This window comes from Misgurnus anguillicaudatus, chromosome 14, assembly GCF_027580225.2.
Source record: "Misgurnus anguillicaudatus chromosome 14, ASM2758022v2, whole genome shotgun sequence".
Classification (NCBI taxonomy): domain Eukaryota; kingdom Metazoa; phylum Chordata; class Actinopteri; order Cypriniformes; family Cobitidae; genus Misgurnus; species Misgurnus anguillicaudatus.
The window spans coordinates 34141856-34163391 of record NC_073350.2 but is presented as its reverse complement, the minus strand read 5'-3'; the positions used below and the strand labels follow the sequence as shown (position 1 = coordinate 34163391).

At 36.7% G+C, this 21536-nt stretch overlaps 1 protein-coding gene across 4 annotated transcripts in view; it reads left to right on the top strand.

Moving 5' to 3' along the window:
- The window catches only part of sox13 (SRY-box transcription factor 13), a 32834-nt gene extending 18420 nt beyond the window's left edge, over positions 1–14414 (top strand). For 3 of the 4 annotated variants that reach the window (XM_055184516.2, XM_055184514.2, XM_055184517.2), the window contains 11 exons: positions 582–668; positions 897–1069; positions 1162–1230; positions 2887–3001; positions 5065–5141; positions 5224–5365; positions 7114–7235; positions 9378–9447; positions 9954–10121; positions 10595–10808; positions 12426–14414. In XM_055184516.2, the coding sequence (XP_055040491.2) occupies positions 582–668; positions 897–1069; positions 1162–1230; positions 2887–3001; positions 5065–5141; positions 5224–5365; positions 7114–7235; positions 9378–9447; positions 9954–10121; positions 10595–10808; positions 12426–12672 (1484 nt within the window). In that variant the 3' untranslated portion in view covers positions 12673–14414. The remainder of the gene's footprint in view (positions 1–581; positions 669–896; positions 1070–1161; positions 1231–2886; positions 3002–5064; positions 5142–5223; positions 5366–7113; positions 7236–9377; positions 9448–9953; positions 10122–10594; positions 10809–12425) is intronic. The other variant, XM_055184515.2, reaches the window with a different exon arrangement.
- The last annotated feature ends 7122 nt before the right edge of the window (positions 14415–21536 follow it).

The following is a 21536-nucleotide window of genomic DNA, read 5'->3' as shown; positions in this document are numbered from 1 at the left end:
ACAGTTTTAAGATCTATGCGAGGATTTTAATAGGCTAATGTTACACATAACAGACTATATCTGCATGAATTCTTGTCAAAACAGATATGTTAATACTGTAATTATATGTGTATATATTGTTTGCATCAGTGTGCATGCTCCGGATCTGTCAGTCAGCACGAGGAACTCTTTTAACATCAAGAAAGTGCTTTATTTTTTTCATTCCAGCAAGTTTTAAAATCGAAACCAAAATGTGGATGGCGACACATATTTCTATAGGTTAAGCATTGAGGACGGTACACGTCTTAGAAACATACAAATAAAGATCATTTTAGATGTTTAATGACTGTTTAGAGCATTGGGATCGCTAGACGAGGGCTTAATGTACTTATTTCTATGAAAACCTCAATTTCGACCAAATCAATATTTATACTTTCTTTTGCCTGTAGCGTAAAATTAGACGGTGCACGCTTTGCCAGCACGGGTCACATGTCTTAAGTGTGTTTTATAAAAGCATTAAGGCATTTAAAGCTATGCTATATTGTGAACTTTAATAGCTCTTACAATCAATTATTTACTTACTAAAAAAAATATTTTTTTAGTGATGCCCACAATTGAAAAGCTGTTGAGTACAGACTGGAAGGAGAAGTTCCTGGGGAAAGGTCTTCAGAGCAACGTCAATCTGAAAGGTAAATCTAACTTAAAACATCTATCACAGATCACATCTAATAAATAAAGCTCCATCCAGGAACCATTCAGCCTTTATAGACTTTAAAGAAAGCTTCTGTGGATGTTGAAGGCTATTTATTGAAATGATATATTTTGGCAAAGAACCTCATAAAAAGTCAAGTACAGAGATGTAGTTGTGTGGGTTTGGGCATTCGTATCTCGCCTGAATCCAGCACTTGTGTCTGCAGGAACACCCGAGAGCTTGGCGGAGAAGGAGCTTCAGTTGTTGCTGATGATAAACCAGCTGTCGGGTCTACGCGAGCAGCTCCTCGGTGCTCATTCAGAACAGAGGAACATGGCCGCTCTTCTTCTGGAGAAACAACAGCAGCAGATGGAACTGGCCAGACAACAGCAGGAACAGGTGAGATGAGTGGATGGAGAGATCATGTTGATCCTTCAGAAGCAAACAGTGAGATTTGATTTTGGTTTTTACATGTTGATTCTTGGTTTTAGATCGCCAAACAACAGCAACAGCTCATACAACAGCAACATAAAATCAACCTACTGCAGCAACAAATTCAGGTGAGGCTGAAGACACACAGGCAGATATTTCCTCAGATCTCCTTTTGTGTTTTATAGTAGAAAGAAATGAGATCAGACTCGTGAGAAGTTACCTTTGTTCGGCCAATGCTTTGTTTCAAAGTGACTTATAGCGCAACGATAGATTTAATCTGTATGTGTATATGTATTTTAAGTAAATTATTTGATAGATGGAAACTTTACTTGCAGTATAATCTGTTAACATCAGTGCCGAAAAAAGTACCTGCTGCAAGTGTGCAACTCGCATATGAATTGTTAAAGCTCACGTAACACACACTGTTTCTGCATTTCTGATGTTAATCTGGAGTACCTATAGAGTAGCATTACATCCTTTATATCTCCGAAGAGTCTTTAGTTTAATCAGATTTAGTTTAATCAGGAGTTACTACCGCGGGTGGAGCGAGTACGAGTCATGCAACACTATACAACACTGTTTTAACTTATGATTCACTACATGTTCGTGTCGTTTATATTATATGCACGCGCCTATTTCCAACATAAGACAGAAGTCTTACTTACCGCATGCAATTCATGACTTGGTTGGGACTTTTCAATGAAATTCAGCACATTAAACACGCAAAACTCCGCTGCTACCCCGGATAATAAACTATATCTATTGTTTTCATAAGGCTGGCTTTCTTCTCCTTACATCCAACAACACACTTCTTCTTTCATGCCATTGTTGAGTTTTGAAATAAAAAAAGCTGTGTCGCGTGATATGATTTGTAAGTTCTATCATCTCCCGCTGATTGACGGGTGGGCGGGGTTTTGCCCATAAAAAGAAGTGATACGTATAGAAACCCCTGAAACGTCAGCTGGACCTGTAATCAAATAAAAAACTTTCAGAAACTTGTACGAACCCTGGCGAAGTGCATTCGGCACAGAAATACTCTGTAACACGCCCAACTGCTTTTTTGACACATTGCCTACGTTTAGCATGAGGAAATAACTCTTAAACTTTGTTAATAAGTCAGAATGCATCAAATACCATTGAACTACCCCTTTAAACCATCAGCTATTTGTCTGGAACTGCCAAATGCAGCATCTATGTAAATATATATCTATGGTCCGAGCTGGTACGATTGAGTAGAGGCGGGGAATGATTAGCATATATGGTGTAGAGTTACATTCAAGTTATTTTCAGAAATAGAAAAAATGTATTATCACAAATGTATTATTAGGAAAAAAATTTCGTATGTAATGAAAAATATTGTCTTACATTATGGCATTATTTTTGCAAAGGTCTCTAAAGGGGCGTACACACCACATGCGAAATGAATGTTTTGTGCAAGTAGATTACATGCAAAGTCAATGCAAAGACACGAATACACGCTAACTCGCGCAGGACAATGCGAATGACGCAAACTGTGCGGCGTGTTTGCAGCAAAAAGATGTGCTATTTGCCTCAGGCGTCTCTGTGCAAGTTGAAAATATTAAATTCAAGCGAAAGATTTGCATCTCGTGTGTAATCTATAGCGAGGAATGAAATGCTTTGCATTTGGTTTGTATGGAGCATTAGATGCTTTTTTATAGGTTTGCTAATTTGCATAGAAAACGTTTTAAATGTCTGAAATGAATTATCCTTAGTAAAGCAAAATAAAAATAGTGTTTGCTTTAACATTTAACCCTTTTACCCAGCAGGTAAATATGCCGTATGTGATGATCCCCGCCTTTCATCACAACGCCCAGCCGATGCCCGTCAACTCTGAACCACAGATGGGTTTACCGCTGCAGCCAATCCCCTGCAAGCCAGGTGAGCAAAACCTGGATATCCTGAGCGACTGCTTTTACAATAACAGTCTGTTTAGATTCAGCTTATCTGTTATCATCAGATCAATCTGTCAGAAATCCTGAAGCTATTGACGTTTGCTTTTACGCCCTGCGGCGCAAGCTTATCGCCTTTCGTACATGAAGTTAATAATTACTACATAGCAAACCAAGCTGAAAGGGTTAATTTGTCATTCCGTGCTAAAGAAAACCTAAAACTGGTTGTTCCTGAATGCAGACCTCTGTTGTAGTGTTGGTCTGTTTTATAGGTTTTGCATGAATTGATGGTTTAGTTTGCGTCTTTCTAGACTTCTTGTGTAAGTGAATCAGAGTGATTTCCTCAAGCATGTATAGAAGAAGGTTTTTCAATAGCTCAGGGCTGGCCATTGATTCAGAGTATGTATTGATCGTGTAAAACCCAGAGCGAGTCCTTTGAACGAGCGCTCAGTGCTGTACAGTTCAGACGTCAGTGCTATTGAAGGACTCTTGATGTACGTGTACATGAAGTTCATCTATTTAGAAGATGAAGGGCGGACGGAGAACAACGGGTCGAGGGTACGAGCTTGCTGAATAACAGTGTGCTAAACACAATCGGCTCGTCTTTGTACAGAAAGTTGAAGGCCAGGTCTGCAAGAGAATCTGAACTCAGCATTTATTCGGCTGATGAATTCGACTTTCCATGCTGAGCAGTTTGCTGTCTTTATCAATGTTATTATATATTAACTAAATATTGAAGTCTTGTAAGATTGAAGCTTTGGCACACTTACCACACATGCTACGATTAATTTACTATTCGGTAACCGAAATGTCGAAGCTTAGAAAATAATTGGTATTTTCAAAAAAAAATTTGCACTTTGTGTACTTGATGGCTACTTTCTTTTTTAAATGTGATGATGAATGGGTTAAAACCAAAACTTTGAAGCCACCTTTCCACTCTTTACAACAAATGCGTAATGTTCGGATCTGTTTTGAGCGTTGGATCCGTTAAAAATGTAACGGGATAATGCCGACCGGAAGTGATGTTTTTAGTGTATTACAAATTTGTTTAACTTTATCAGTAACACTTGAATCTTTTAAAAAAATATTTATTACTGATAAGTAATACATTTTTAATTTTATATTTATTTACATTTTAATAAATTTATCTAAGAAATTATTTTGAATAATTTAATGTTCTCTCCAAAAATACTGGCGGCCTTTGTCACATACACACAGCTGTTTATTGTTTCATTTATTTGTATTCATTTATTTATTCCACTATAATGAATATTTGCACTGGAATGAGCTTCTTTACCATGTTGGCACGGCTTTATAATGAAACTGAAATTGCCAACGACTGGCACTAGGGGGCGAACTCCGGCAGTTGTGTCTGAATGTCATGTACAGTGGAAAGGCGGCTTAAGACCAAACTATAGTTAAGGGGGTCGCACACCGGCCGGGTCGAGCTTCGTCAGATAGCATCTACTTCAAAATGCAAAATATACGTTAGCAGCCAATGTTAAATAGGATGTTATTAATGTTAAACTATGTGAGTGGCGCTGTGTGGCGCGACAGGGATTTGAGCAACTTTCTGAGTCAAAGCCAGGCGCCGGTGTGCGTATACTCATAGAAAACAATGCTCGATTTTAATTTTTTTATTTTATTTAATTATTTATTTTTAGAACGGCACGGCATGGTGTCCGGTGTTCGATTCCCTTTACTGTATACTTTAGGGATGCACCAATGTTTTGGCCTATAATTGGTATCAGCAAATAAAAGCAATTTTTCACAAACAACCAATGATTGGAGCAGAAAAATGAGCAGAGCTCATACTGTGTGATTTATTTTCAATTTGGTCACTATTATAGCAGAATTGCGGTTTGTATGCTTTGCACTTCTGGGATTTCAAAACATAGTAATTTGTAGGAGTAAAAAGCAAAACTATCTCTATTTATCTGAGTTTGCATGACGTCATTATAAGTAAATGAATATCGGTATTGGCAAAAAAATGTTGTATGTGCATTCCTTGTACACACACATGACTTGTTTGTTTGTTTGTTTGTTTTTCAGTGGAATATCCCATGCCTTTGCTCCCTAATCCCCATTCAACCCCCATCAAAAGATCCAGTGGTGCAGTTTATCGCCAGGTACTGTTCTCTCTAGCAGTTCATTTCTGGTATTACACTTGATATATTTAATGTTAAATGTAACAATGCATTTGTGCTAAAGGACACCAGCCAACCCCTGAACCTCACGGCTAAACCCAAGACCCCAAGTCCCCAAGCGCTGGAAATGGCCACGGCCCACCTGCAGACGAGTTACCGGCCCAGAGATTTACCCCACAGCCCCCCACGATCTGCCCTTAGCCTGAGTATGTGACCCCCACATCACTCCAACACATCCAGTTGATGTTAAAATGCTGTCGTATGATTGAAGTTGATTTGACTTTTCTGTCTGGTATTGTTAAAATTGATTGTGTGTCCTACATTGTTACTGAAGCATTGTAAGAATGATGAGGATCGATTTTCTCCTTGCTTTGTCTCCTTGCAATGAATTGTTTTCCTCTTTATTTCCATTTTGTTTAGAAATGATGTTTGATGGCACAGGTGGTACATGAAAGTTGATATTGAGGTTGCTAAAGGGCACCTATTATGCAAAAAACACTTTTACAATGTGTTTGGACATAATGTTTGTTGGCACTGTGTGAACACAACCACCCTACAATGAAAAAAATCCACCAGCTCTTTGTTTTTGAATCCCCATTAAACCAAAGCAGTCTTATTAGACATGCCGTTTTGATTCTCTTATCAATGTGAGGTCACATTGATAAAGCCCCACCCACTTACAATCCTGCATTATCATAGTTTCCATCCTCAGCGAGTTGTACTCTGTCCACTAGATACTATTGTCTCAGACTGTATAAATCAGATTTATTTTAACTAAAAAGCTCTCAATGTCTGTTTGTAAGGAAGTGAGGAGCTGTAGCTCATTTGCATTTAAAGGTACAGACATTAAAACATTGCTCCCACCCAAATATGGCAATTTTGGACATGCATAAATGATCTGAGGGATATTTTGAGCTCAAAGTTCACAGACACATTTTGGGCTCACCAGAGACTTATATTACATCTTGTAAAAAGGCCACAATAGGTCTTATAGTGATGCACGGGTCAATGTATATACAACCCGCACCCGACCGACGTTTTCAACTGACCCGCCCGCAACTTGGACCGCTTCCTTGCCCATATTTTTTAAAAGTACTAATTGTTTAAAATAGTTAATTGCCATCTTTATTTCAAACGACCCTAAGTTTGGATGACTTATAACCGCTGGTAACCGCAGGCACCCGTTCATTTTGGATCAACCCGCGCATCACTGATAGTCTTTTAAAATTCCCTTCTTTGAACTTTCAAGCAACACTTAAAGTGCAAAATAACGCGCAAACAGTACATTTGTTTGGATTAAATTATAAAAATTAGATATTGAGCAAATGCATTACAATTTAGTCTTCAAAGCAATCGCCTACTATATTCGCAAAAGTAAGCCTAGCTTATAATAATCATTTACGTGCCCTCGATTTCGCAACAAATCAAATTTCAGTTTGATGTCAATTGTCTCGACACACGTGTGTAAAGTAACCTGCAATTTTTGTTTTAAACAGAGATGGCGATAGAGAGCCAAAAGTTACGCATTGCACCTGTAAAGATGTACACATATATTTTTGATATTTATTGAAGAATATGACAGCAAAACGACTTTTTTGTGAAATGTTTTGCTTGGAAAAAGTGTAACAATACTCATTGATTGTTAGATATTAGGTTGCAAAAACACGTTAAAGCGTGAAGGACTCTTTGTCCACTTTAAAAGGTTTCTCACGCCCCTATCCCAAGTATAAACAGCAGTCGTGAAAACCTGTTCCCCCTTTAGACTTCAACCCCTGAGAATGCGTCAACACCTCAGATGTGACTGTTCGTCTAAAGCCTTCACACAGAAGATCAGGGTCTCCTGGAGATCATGTTCTTGAGACAATGCCAAGTGCTTTATTTGTGCCTCATAAGACGGCGAGGGATAAATGTATCTTGACCTTGTCTAAAGTTTCCTTTCTCTCTCACTCACCAGGCTTCTTAGGAGAGGGCGACGTTGTGACCCAAGCCATCCATGATGCCCAGCAGCTGTTGCGTGGAGGACAAGGCCCGACGGGCCGAGAGAGAGAGCGCGAGAGGGAAAAAAATGCCAGGCTGGTGAGTTTACGTCTTGCTCCTCGTCCCGGTTCCTCGGTGACACCTGGGACCTGCTGTTTGTCACCATTGGCTATGACTCAAGGCCAAATGCGTCAGGGCAAGATCGTCCCTTTTTCGGAACACCCACTAAGATACGAGAGAAGCGGGAGGGGGGGTGTCAGGGTCAGTTTTGGATATTGGCTTACAGGGGTGCATGATATCGCTTAAACAAGGGGTGCATTCCAGTCCCAGCTGCTTATAGATTTCGCAAGTGTTTTCGACCCATTGTGCTTTTTAATGTACGTGACAATTGTAGAAAGCCCTCAAGTCTATAGGCACCTGTTCAACAGCCACTTGATTTCTCCTTTTAAGTTCAGTTTAACCGCAGTGAGATATGACAGTGATTTCTCCTTTTGTTCTCGTGTGAGCCGAGATTTGAAGCATTCCACTCGAACCGGTTTTTACGGCGTGAATATGCAGGTCGATCGAGAACAATGAAAGGGGGAAGAATTTGTCTTATTTATTTTCGCACTTGTTGTGTAAAAAATTGTATAGTTAAAGATCAGAGTTGTGCCTGAGGCCTGTCGAGTTTCCCAGTTTAGGTGTGGCCCAGATGCTTTTGTAACATTCACCTGCCTTTGTTGCGATTAATACAAACATTATAATAAATGAATTGAGTTCTGACTTGTTGTTTTGTTTGTTGTGTTCTGTTTGAATGTGACCCCGTCTGTAAAATCCAGAATAAAGTAATGTAATGTAATGATGAGATTTTTGATTTTTGCATTGATGTCAATCTTTGACATGATCTTACACAGTCGATATTAAAGATTATATGTTCACAAAATTGACTTTTGATGGGTTTTTACCGGCAGGGTCACAAATGACAGACACACACATACATGAACAGTGATGCATTATCAGTAAGTGCTAAGGAAAAGATTAAGATTGAAATAATACCCCACATAAATTTACAAAGTGGATTAAGACTGTCCTATGAGATTAAATATGTCTACACTGTAAAAAAAACATTTTTTGTTAAATCAACTAAGATTTACAAGTCATGTCAACAAAGATGAGTTGTCATAACTTATAAAATATAGTTGAGAAAAGTCAACTTACCTGTAGTTATAACAACTCATCTCTAGTCAAGATAAATAATAGCAAGTTGAAATGACTTGTAAATCTGAGTTGATTCAACAAAAAATTTTAAGGCAGCAAAGTATTTTTTACAGTGTATGGATGCAGTTATTCAATTCAGTATTATTTCTTTACTGCTTTTACATTGTGCATTATTGCAAAACAGCTTTGCAGAGAATTTAAGTGAATTTGTGCATAAAACAAACCTAAAAAATCAGCAAATGGGGTAAGCTATTTTTTTATTGAATTAAGTTTTTAAGATAAAAAAGTAACATTTTTTCACTGCAAAAAATGATTTTCAGAGTTGTTTTCTTGTTTTCAGTAAAAATATCTTAAAATAGTTTTTAGACCAAAAATATCAAATTTAAGAGATTTTGTTCATAAAACAAACCTAAAAAAGTAAGCAAAAAAAATCTTGAAAATTTTTCTTAAACGCTAAATTCTAGAAAAATTTGCTTACCCCATTGGCAGATTTTTTTGCTTGTTTTATGCACAAAATCACTTAAAGTTGATATTTTTGGTCTAAAAATTAGACTGATTTTCTTGGGTCGTTTTGCTCATCAAGAAAACGCATCTTAATTTAAGAATTTTTTGATATTTTTACTAAAAACAAGACAAAAATACTAAGAATTTTTTTTTCTGGAAAATCATTTTTTGCATTGTTTTTACCCAATTGGCAGATTTCTTAGCTTGTTTTATGCATAAAACTTCACTTAAATTTTTATATATTTTTAAAAAAAAGTGCAGAATATATTTTTGTCTAAAAGTGCAGAAAATAGATAAAAGGAAAAATATATATTAATATTAGAAATAGAGAATGATATATAAAACACATATATGTGTTGTTGTAGAGCGCTGTGTTAGAAGTGCAAAAGGTTGTGGGTTCAATCCCAAGGATCACATGTATACCCTGCAAGTCATTGCGGATAAAAGCGTCTGCCAAATGTATAAATGTAAATATTAAAGACAAAAGAAAGATGCATGAAAAATTTGCAAAAAATCAGTGAAAGTATTTGTCTTACATAGGAGGCAACTCGAGATCGAACAGATGATGGACAGACCATGAGGATGAATGAAGATCACAGTGACTCTGAAGGTATGTGTTCACTTCACATAAAACTTTCACTTCAAAGTTTACTTAAAAAAATACAATTCTCCTTTGAAAGTTCCTTTGCATGTTTATTATTGTAGTTTTGATTTCTCGAAACATCACATCATACAAAAAGTGATCAGCACAAAAGGCCATGGGTTTGAACCCACATAATTATAAAGTCACTTCGGATAAAAGCATCTGGCAAAGGCATAAATACTATAAACACAAACATCAATCATTTTTATCAGGTGTTTGTTTAGTGCCAGTGATTGATCAGATCATCCAGCATAATTTAGTTGATAAACTAATAATAACCTTAGTCATATTACGAAACAGCTTTACAATGCGTGTAAATTTAGGGCAGTTTCTAATCGTTAACAACTCTCATACCATAAACAACATACCACCTGTCAGTAGCTGCAGTTGGCTCCAGGGCGTTTTTGTCAAACCGAGGAAGTAATGCGAGTCTAGACTTATTGTTTTGTTTTTAATCCTCTTGTTCTCAACAGGGCAGATGGCCATTTCTGGTGTGGCGAGCTTCGGCGACAGCCGCACACCCTCCTCCGGTCACATCAAGCGGCCCATGAACGCCTTCATGGTTTGGGCCAAAGACGAAAGGAGACGCATCTTACAGGCCTTCCCCGACATGCACAACTCCAGTATCAGCAAGATTCTCGGTGAGACCATCAATAGTTTTTAGTTGTATTTCAGTCAGGTAAATTTGAGGTAGTTTATACTCAAATTCCATTTCATTACGATGAGACACATATCCTCATGATTTCATCTGTGACCTGCGGCGCTCCTTATGGCCATACACACCTACTTTTCTGTCCATTTCATAACAAGTCTCTTTAAATGACAGGAGCATGTTTTTGCACATATGCGGTCAATAAACTGAGTTCTTATCGTGTCAAACGTTCCACGCGTTTTCAGAATTGAGTCAATGAAATATGGCAGTATTGTTTGGCTGTTTGCACTGCTTTGTACTTTCACTCTGAATTATCTCTCACTTCCTGCTTGAGTGGAATTTTAAGCTTCATTGTTTGCATCTGAAAACGACATTGTTGTGAAACCTGCCCCGAATATCTCACCTTTAACATTTATCACTCCTGCAGTACTTAGTTTACCTTCGATCTGTCGCCCCCTTCAGGTTCCCGCTGGAAGTCCATGTCCAATCAGGAGAAGCAGCCGTACTATGAAGAGCAGGCCCGACTCAGTCGCCAGCATCTGGAGCGATACCCCGATTACAAATACAAACCTCGCCCAAAACGTACCTGTATCGTGGAGGGCAGGCGGCTGCGGGTGGGAGAATACAAAGCCATGATGAAGACCCGACGACAGGAGCGCGTGCCGTATCCTCAGAGGTGAGCCGGGAGTCTCGAACTTCTGTCCTCATTCCATACTTTTTTTTTAGGTTTCATTTAAAAAATAAATATATAAAGAACAGCAGAAGTGAAGAATTTAAAATTTGAAGTTTTAGTTTGATCAGAATTGGCACAGACATCACGTCTCACGTCTATTAAAGATGTATTTTGTCCAGAGTAAGAAATTTAGCATCTTAATTTTTTTGAGAATTGTTATTAATTCAATAGTGATTCTTTTTATTATTAAATGATTAATTTTAATTAAGTTTGCTGAAATCAAACTAAAATTTGGCTTCACTTGAGTCGACAAGTCAAGGTTTATTAAGGTGATAGTTCACTTTAAAATAAAAATGCTGTCATTACTCATCCTCATGTTGTTGTAAACCTGTATACATTTCTTTTTTTCTGATGAACACAAAGCTGATATTTTGAGAAACGATTGTAAACACACAGCAGATAGTGACCATTGGCTTTCATAGTAGGAAAAAAATATTTTGGAAGTATTGTGATAAATGATGAAGGAAATATTTTGATAAATGATTGTAAGCACACAGTTGATGGTACCCATTAAAATCATATTTTTTATTCCTACTATGGAAGTCAATGGTCACTATCTCCTGTGTGTTTACCATCATTTCTCAAAATATCTTCTTTTGTGTTCATCTGAAAAAAGAGATTCATAAAGGTTTAAAACAACAGAAAAATTTTCATTTTAAAGTTAACTATCCCTTTAAGATCCCTTTCGGGCAATTTGGATACAACAGACCCATACAATACATTTAAAAAAGGACATATATATATAAATATAATACATTACATTACTTTAAAAGTATCCTCAAGGCCATGTCTTATAGCACAGGGGACAAAAGGGTATTACTTTCCAACTTTGGAAGTCTGTAACGTGATCCCAAGGGTGCGAATTAAGTCATTTCTGCACCTATTTTTTGCTTTAATTTAAACATTAGTCATCCCAGTATCACAAAATTACGTACCTTTAGTCACATAATTTTATGAGTTTTTTTCGTGCTCCTGACACGTTTTTCCTCCTTTTTGCCTGAACATGTCACGTATTTCTGTTTACGTGTCATTGTATTTGTTACTCAACTGTTTTGTCCTATTTTCTTACCATTATCACTTCAGTTTAGGTTAGATTTACCCAAACCCATCTTTAACCCTAGCCAGGCGACAATGGTTTAAAATCACAAAATATAAAAAAATAAATCATGGAAAAAAGGTTTAAACCAATACTCATTGACATCCTTACACAAACACCAAGTCTAACCCTAAACCGAAGAGTCAATGTTTTGAAAATAGGACAAACAGTTGAGTAACAAATACGTGGCACAAAAACATGTTCACGCAAAAAGGCGAAAAAATTTGCCGGTGTCACAGAAAACACTCACAAAATGATGTGACTATAATTTCGGTACATAATTTCATGATACAGGGTTGCATTAGTGGACTTATTTTATCTAATAATACCACTTTCCTAAAAACCAGTATCCTACAATGTCTTTGATTTTTAGGAAACCCTTTCCAAAGTATTTTCTCTTATCTTGAAGATATATGGTCGCCGCTTCCCCCGAGTCTCACTTTAAACATTTATCTTCTCCACAGCCAATCGGAACAGCAGCTACCCTACGCCACGGGTGAGGGACAGTACCCGACCACGCCCGTATCCATGGCGACCTTACCCTTGCATCCCGCCCTGCTAGAGCATTACCTACCTCGCGCTCTGGAGCCTAACCAGGGCCGAGGCAGCGAACCGCTGGAGGCTGCGAGACCTCGACAACCCTACAGCGAAGGGGAGGAGAGCGACATTGGGGAACGCAGTGAGGGGGAGCTGGTGGTCCTCACTGACTGAGATAGAGTAAATATAATGAAATAATAAATAGAGAGAGGTGGAGTTGTGGAGAGATTTTGGTATCCCTACAAGCAAAATGGTTTACTGTAGGTCAGAGTTTGCCCATTCAGTCGTGAGGACAGTTTATTTACACAAACAGCAGATCTGAGGACAGTAAACTGATGTTAGAACATGGATTTGGATTTGTATTGTTGTTATTTAAGTGGTTTAGGTTGGGCATCCAGGATTAGGAGATGCTAACCACCACCTGCAATAACTATAAAACTTTGATTTTACCATGCAAGGTCACCGACACAAATCACATCTGCACACATCAGGTGTCGCACTGAAATAATCAAGCTGTAGCTGGAGAGGGTACTCTGTATTGACACATTTTACAATCGATTGATTGCAATAATCATATTACATAGTACACCAAAAATGATGCCATTATTAACTCGCCGTCTTGTCATTTCAAACCTGCATGATCAATTCATGTCATTTGCATAGCTTTAAAGATTTTAGACGTTTCTCATTTTTAAATAGACGGTAGCATCAAGTGTATTGATCTGCCTTAAAGAGATTTCACAGATGTGATCACATTAAACTGGGTTCCTTTCCAAATATTATTTTTTCTCGTTTGGGTTACATAAAAAACAAGCATACAGGTTTGAAAGAACATAAGGGTGATAAAATGGTGATGATTTCATTTTTGGGTGAAATACCCAATGAGACACATTAGCCATATTAAAACAAAGTTTGCTCAGCAGCATCAGTGTGATTTACACCTTGATGTCTTTACGGCACTTGATTTTCCCAGGGGTTTCCTGCATAAATTCATGTTAAGATTGTGCCAAGGTACTTTTCAGAGCAAAAAAGAGAAAAACAAACACACCAGTAGGCTTGGAAAAGTAAGAGCATTTCTGAATTTTTTATTTCTTATGTTCCGTTTGAGATTTAAGCAACCTGTCCCTTTAAGAGTTTACTGTTATCAGCGAGTCTGTTGTTTTATGTTGTTGGCGCACTCTGCTGGTAAAATTCGAGTACTGCACTTAAACATATTAATTCATTTTAATTAGGTGCACAAAGAAAAACTTGAATGCACTTTTTAATCATCTGATATATTTTTTTCATCCCCATATTACTCAAGATCAATAGATCTTTTTTTATTTTTTAAGTAGAAGTTTGCACTTGATGTACATATGCAAATAATTTCTACCACTTTGTGAAAGGAGATGTGAATAATTCTCTTTTCTGAAAATGCTCCTGTTTGAAAATATTGGTTTACTATTATTTTTATTGTGTGTGCGTGTAGAGTGAGTTTGAATCATTTTATCATTCCAGTTTTTGACTGGGTCAATATTTTGGGCCAGTGGAGGTCAATTTACAGTTGAGCTGAAATGTAAAAAAAAATGTTTAAAAAGCATTTATATTTTAAAAAGGAAATTTTAAAGAAATTCGCCAGTGAGTGGACTGTTATGATACACTTAACGTGTTCGAGGAAATATTGAAATCATGTATATAACTTGATAAAGAAATACACTTTGTATTTTATTTGTAGAATGAAGCAGGGAAAAAAATATGACTCCTGATCTGGACTACTGTTGCAAAACCAGCTGCTGTAAAAAATAGACATAGACTTTATTTTGTTTATAATGTGTATAATTTAAAAGTGTACATGTTTTTTTCTCTATGTTGCGTTTTCCAAGAAAGTTTTGTGGTTTGTTTTTTGAAGCTTAATTAAAATGTTATGTTCACTTTTACGATTCGGGAGTAATATTTTTTGCCTAAAGAACTGATGCAATTTTGGCATACAAATGTGTTGTATATTACGGCATAATGATTAGCTGTATATAATCATATTTTTATCTTATTGCAGAATAAACCCAGAGCTGCTCATCACATACATGAATATGAAATTATGGGTTAAAATGATGCAAACTTCCTGTAGGTCAGATAGAGCATTGCATTGATATATCTTAATACGGTTTCAGCAGTAACAACATAAACAAAAGGCTTTTGTGGACTAAATCCAACTTCCGTTAGACTTCCAGAATCAATAACAACAGAGTACTTTAACAGTAGTTGATTTCTGATAACAATGGAGATAAATGACAAGTAAATGACCTTCATTCATATCTAATAAGTATCAACTATTATTTGCTGCCAAGCCTCTCCGCACAATTGTGATCCATTCTCGTTGTCTCCGCTCGTCTTTATCAAACCAAAACATTTTATTTCAGAGATCAGTTTAGACTGATGAATAAATACAGACCGGAAGCTCACTTCAACTCAGACGCATAAACGTGACAACGCACGTGCCATGAAACCGTCTATATCAGTTTTGTTTCAAGATACACAAGTATTGCTTTTTTGTAAGGTTTGTTTGTAAAAAAACACTTGAATGTCCTAATATAACCTAGTCCTGGATTAATCTAAACCCTGTCTGGGAAATCACCCCTAAAGACTGCATTATGCATTATAAATATATGCATTTAATACTCATATGACAATTAAATAAAAAATTTAATATATATTAAAAATAAATGTACAAAAATATATGTACTGAAATATATCTAGAAATATGTTTTTCACCAATATATTTTTTGCCCATATTTTGAAACTTATTTTAAAATTAAATATATTTTAAAGCAGTGGTTCTCAAACTTTTTCTCTGTGTCCCCTTGTGTACGGTGCATTCCTCCGCGCCCCCCCAAAAGAAAATTTATGACAAAGAACTGTTCTAAAATTTAACATTTTAATTAAACAAAACATTTTGGGGCGGTTTCCCGGACAGGGATTAACTTAATCCAGGACTAGGCCTTAGTTTATTTAGGAAATATAACTAGTTTTAACAAACATACCTTACTAAAAACATTACTTGTGTGCATTTTGAGGCAAAACAAAGGGCCCTGATGTATTTTAAGATATATCAGGGCAAGTTGTTGTCAGTTTGGACAGCTCTTAAAAATGTTTTAGTCTAGGACTAGTCTAATCCCTGTCCGGAAAACCGCCCCATTAAGTTATACAAAGTAGTGCTGTTGGTTAGCAGCCTTAGTTCTTTTTAGGTTTAATTACACAGAATTCATGATAAATGAATGTATTTTTATAAAATGTCATAAAACTGGGGGTCCCCTGGCACCATCTCGCGGCCCCCCTGAGCTTCAATGTTGAAATATGGTTGAAATAATGTCAGTTCTTGTTTCAACGTTGAAACAACGTTGATACAACAGTTAATGCTGAGCGATTGCAAAAGGTTAAAAAATGCTTAAATCAACGTTGAAATTTGGTTGAAATAATGTCAGTTGTTTGTTCAACGTTGATATAACGTTGAAACAGTGGTTATTGCCAAACGCAATATCAATGTTGATTTAATTTGCCAAATCAATGCATGTTTCAACGTTAATTTGCCGTTGACGCAAAGACCTTAATTCACCCATGTTGAAAGTGAGACGTTGAAGCAATGTTTCGATATCAACGTTGATTCAATTTGCGAAATCAAAAGGTAATTCAACGTTGATTCAACCTTGTTCTTAACGTTGATTCAACGTTGAATTACCTTTTGATTTCGCAAATTGAATCAACGTTGATATCGAAACATTGCTTCAACGTTGAAATGCTGTCTGAGATGGGTTGGAAATTAAAAAAATATATTTGTTGCCCTTGAAATGTATGATAATATACACTCCCTGACAAAAGTCTTGTCGCTTATCTATTTTGTAGAAACACCTGCTATTAACCTGAATTTTAATTAATCAATTGGTGTTAGAAATAGCTCATATGAAAAGCTAACCCCCCCAAATGATGTTTAATGCACTGAAATAAATTAGTTTTATTGAAAAAAGATTTATCCTTTAAACAAGACAGAGAGGTCAAATTTTGGCAAGACAAAAGTTTTGTCGCCTATACAGAAATTGAACAAATTTACTGCAAATACAAAAATATGTCAGCAAATTAAGTAGTGGTGCTGTGAGATCCAAATTTAATATCTTGTATGACTTACATGAGCTTGAAGGACTGCATCCATGCGGTTTGGCAAGGATTCATGCATGTATAGATGAAGTCATCAGGAATAGCAAAGAAAGCAGTCTTGCATGCCTTCATCAGCATTCTTTGGTTTCGTCTTCCATGCTTCCTCTTTCATCTTACCCCACATATGCTCAATGATGGTCATGTCTGGTGACTGGACTGGAGCATCTTGATCTTTTTCGCCTTGAGGAACTTTGATGTGGAGATGGAAGTATGCGATGGAGCACCATCCTGCTGCAGAATTTGGTCTCTTTAATGGTTGGGAATATAAGAGGTAGCTAAGATTTCTTGGTATTTTATACTATTGATGTTGCCTTCCACCCTGCAGATCTCTCGCACACCCCCATACTGGATGTAACCAGACCATGATTTTTCTGCCACCAAACTTCACTGTTTTCTGGGTGAATCTCGGATCCATGCGGCCTCCAGTAGGTCTCCTGCAATATTTGAGGTGACTGTGGTGTAATTCAACAGAAGATTCATGTGGAATAACCACCTTCTGCTTTTCCAGCATCAATCCTTTTAGCAGGCTGCGGGCCTTGGCAAATGCCAAATGGTTCTTCAATTGTCTTTTGTTTAGTGCTGGCTTCTGGGCACTGATTCAACCATGGAGGCCATTTCGAGACAAAATCCGACAAACTGTTCTGGTTGACACACAGACTTCAGGTGACCAGGTCTCGTGGAGCTCTGCTGCAGTGGAAAATGGACTGACCTTGGATTTTCGAGCCAACAAACGGTCCCCTCGAGCAGTTGTCTTGTGGGGTCTGCCTGACCTGGGCTTGTCAAAAACATCTCCAGTCTCTTCAAATCTTTTTTTTATCCTCTGTACTTGATGCTGAGACACATTGAAGGTGTCTGCCACATCAGCAGTGGATCTGGTCTTCAGCCTCTTGATAATGAAAACTTTAGTCTCAGGGTGAATGTTAGGCATGTTTGCAGATGTCTAGTTCCAGTTGATGTGAAGGTCTAGTGTACTGGGGGTCTTTTTATACACACCTGAGACCTAATTGATCCATTATTAGTCACAGATGAAGCTCATATGAGAAGGCGACAACACTTATGTCTTTGCAAAAATGGACAAGCTGTAAATATTAGAATACTTTTTGACAGATTCGTTTTGCACTGAAACATTATTACAGAAGCTGTTGGGATTAAAATGAGCCATTTCTTAAAAACAAATCTTGATTAGAAATATATTTTGGCGGCACTTCAGGTCAATTTGTACACAAGCGACAAGACTTTTGTCAGGGAGTGTATGAAGGTAAAAACTAAATATATTTTCAAATTCAAGAATAAATTTAATTGAGTTTTACCTGCTACAAAATTTATTTGGCACAAATACATTTTTGTTGCCATATGGGTATAGAGGAAACACCCAACTTGATTAGGGTGTAGATAATTTGATATGAATGACAAGTATTGTTTGGTTGAATGACAGCGTGACTGATCAAAGAGTATCACAACATTCCTTGTTTTCATTTGTATGTGGGTGTTTTTCCAACCGCAAACTTTCCATACAAACCCTTTCCTTTAGCAGTCAGTCAAAAAGCAGATGGCCTAGTCCAGATCAAGTTGAAGTGCATTGCGAGTGTTGCAAACATATTTTAGATTAACTAAAATACTAAATATATTTGTAACACTCCCTGTCTTTATGTGTGTGCACTTGTCTGCTTCAGGATATCCTAAATAGTAAACTCAGGCTTCAGGCCTATAGGAGACAGTCAGAAATTCAATACAGATGTCACAATATACATATTCACTACACATTTATTGTAAGAATTCACAATAACAATATTATGAAATCCCTAAATTAAACCTAGCAGTCAAATTCATATTTTTTAATTTGTTTTAGCCATTTTTGGTAAATGAATAACAAACTATGAGTGTAGGGAGACTTTAACTTAAAAAATATCATGGTTATTGTCATATATTTCAACATCTCTACACTGAATTTCTTTTTACGAAACCTGTCACTGGTACCCTTTATAAAGGTTTTAATATGCACCCATTAGGTACAAAGGTGTGCTTTTTGGAAGGGTTTACCTCCCCAGTAACAGCCCAGGTAAATTAAAAGTATACTTGAATTTACTAAAATATACTTAAATACCAGTACATTTGTTGTACAAGTTTATTTTTGTGCTAAATAAAAGTGTAAACGCTACACACTACAAATAAAAATGCTACAAAATAATAGTCCTACTTCAGTGATAGGAGAGATCAGGACAAAAAGTACACTTTGTGGCTTTGGCAAAAAATATTTAACTTTTTTACACAATCAACACACACATCTCTGCTACAAATGAACACTTAAAGTTTGTTTGTGGTACCTACCGTTATCATACAATTACACAGAAAGTGACAGGAGTGCAACCAATGTTCCCTCTAATTTTTTTCCAGCACTGAGCAAATTCTTTTTTTTCTGAGCGCACATTTCAGTACTGTGAGCAATTCGCAACCACACGACCTGCCGAAAATGACCACGAGCCTGCGTTAACCATAGGAGATTCAAAGAGATGACAGTGTAGCGTGTAACGGGGTTTAGTGTATACACACGTATAATGTTCAATGTGGGCCTGTGTATAAATCCCAATACATGTAATTAACACTCTCTTTGAATTTACCAGGTACCTGGGTTTAGCAGATTGAACCGTTCAACTCAAGCCGAAAATCAGTTCTCATATACTACAGTGCAAATAAATAAATAAATAAATAAAATACTTGTAAAAGTGTAACACTGTTTCATTTTGTTTGTAATCCAAATTCTTGATTCACTTAAATGACTCAGTTGGGTTGAATTCATGAACCAATTGATTCGGTTCAAAGGACCGTTTGTTTCTTTAAATAGTTCAAATAGTTCAGTTCAAAGTCAGTGTCCTTTGAAGAAAATCCAAGAAAATACGGAAAATGAAGTTTCAGCGAATTCACGTCCTAGAAGTTGTCCGAAACAAAAAGAAAAAAATATCCTCCTACCAGTTCTGATGAGTTCAAAGCACAGTTCTGGTTGGCTCGCCTTTTTGTATACACCTTCAGTATATACTAAATTGTCTCGCGTGTCCAAGATGGAGCAGGAGAACTTCACAGATGTTCGCAATTCTCACAAAAAAACTCAGCCTTGTAAAAACACAAGGCAGAACAGTAATTAATCTTCAATTCAACAGATTTATCAATAAGCATCATGTAAACATTTCAAATAACAACCCAAATCAGGGTTTCAACCACTGATCTATATAAATGACTGGATTGCGCATGACGTCACAACTGTGAAGCCACCGCGCCGCCATGTTGGTATACCCAAACATTCTATTAAATCAATGGACGCGATCAGATTTTAATGATAAAACATCACTTTACTAGTCTTCGTTTTTATATCTGAAGTTACCCTGTACATTATTACAACACAAACGTCCTAAGCATGTACATAGTTATTTACTGAAAGTTGGACATTTTAGTTTTTAATCAGTTTATTATACATTCATCTTCATTACAGTATCAGATCAGCAGACAGACCGCAGCATATTTAGTATTAATGATGTACGTGCTCATTCTGAAATCTAAATAAATAATCATACTTTGTACCCTATGTGTATACAATAATTTGCTGGTTTTGTAATTATGTTATCTAAACTTACAAGTTACCTAAACTTATTTAGAGAAACACTGACACTGACGGTGTAGCTGAATGTCAAAAAAACTTTATTTACACCTGTGTCATTAACAGAATGCAGCAGACACACTCACCTTAACGGTTTTTTATAAATCCATTTTCCTGCCCGATTAAAACATAAACATTGCAAATAACACCAGAAATAACAGTTAATTTACGTACACATATCCTAAAAATAATCTTGCGTGACTGATACGCTGTAAAGCGGGTGAATTTAAAACATGATTTTGAATGGAAGTCAATGACGCTCTCTGCTGGTTGGGTATACCAAGATGGCGGCTCGAACTCTGCGCTGGCTTCACCTCACGCTGTTACGTTAAGCGTTCTATGCGCAATCCAGTCATTTATATAGATCAGTGGTTTCAACACTTATTGAACATATTGACACTTAAAATGTTATTTTTTTAATCACATTTACGTTACTTGACTGTTAACTTTCAAATGTAAATAAGTTAGCTTCGGCTCGTTCGTTATATACCAACGGCCAATGTAAACAAACTAATAAAACTCATTGTTTGCTGCCAAATTTGCAACACTTATGCCATAATGTCAAGTTAATATTTAGAATATAACTCACCAAAGCATAAATTTTAACTTCTTATTTAAAAGAAGAAGTTCATTCGCAGTGTTTTAATGCTCTGTGATTCTGCATCTGCCTCCGTTCTAATTCTCTATTTTGCTCTCTTCTCACTCTAGCGACATCTTTTCCAAGTTATCGCATCACTTCAGGAATCCAATAATTTGTTTTAAATCACTTTTTCCTCTTAATAAATATTTTAGTTTCTTGAGATCGCCCCGTGCAGCTGCTCATCTGACTCGCTCTCACTCTGTGCTCGTGCTGGCACCTGTGTGAACTGAATGCGCTGCTACCATTGGCTCATAAAAGTGTCTGTCACCGTAGCAAGATCAGCGATTGGTTGAAAGTTTCTTCTCCTTCTAGAACACTCGCTTTCTCTCTCTCTTAATTCATTTACAACAGCAAATGCATCAATGTTTATGTGCGGTCTGTAACTAGCAGTTGCTGACATGTTTCAAAATGCTGTTTTAGGTAACAAAACAGAGATTAAAAATATATAAGGTTGGATTTGGTGACTTACACACCCAACTTAGAACTAAAAAAAAAAAACATATATGTCATTAATAATATTAATTTATTTTAAATATTAAACCATTAAAAAAGCAAGTGCACATG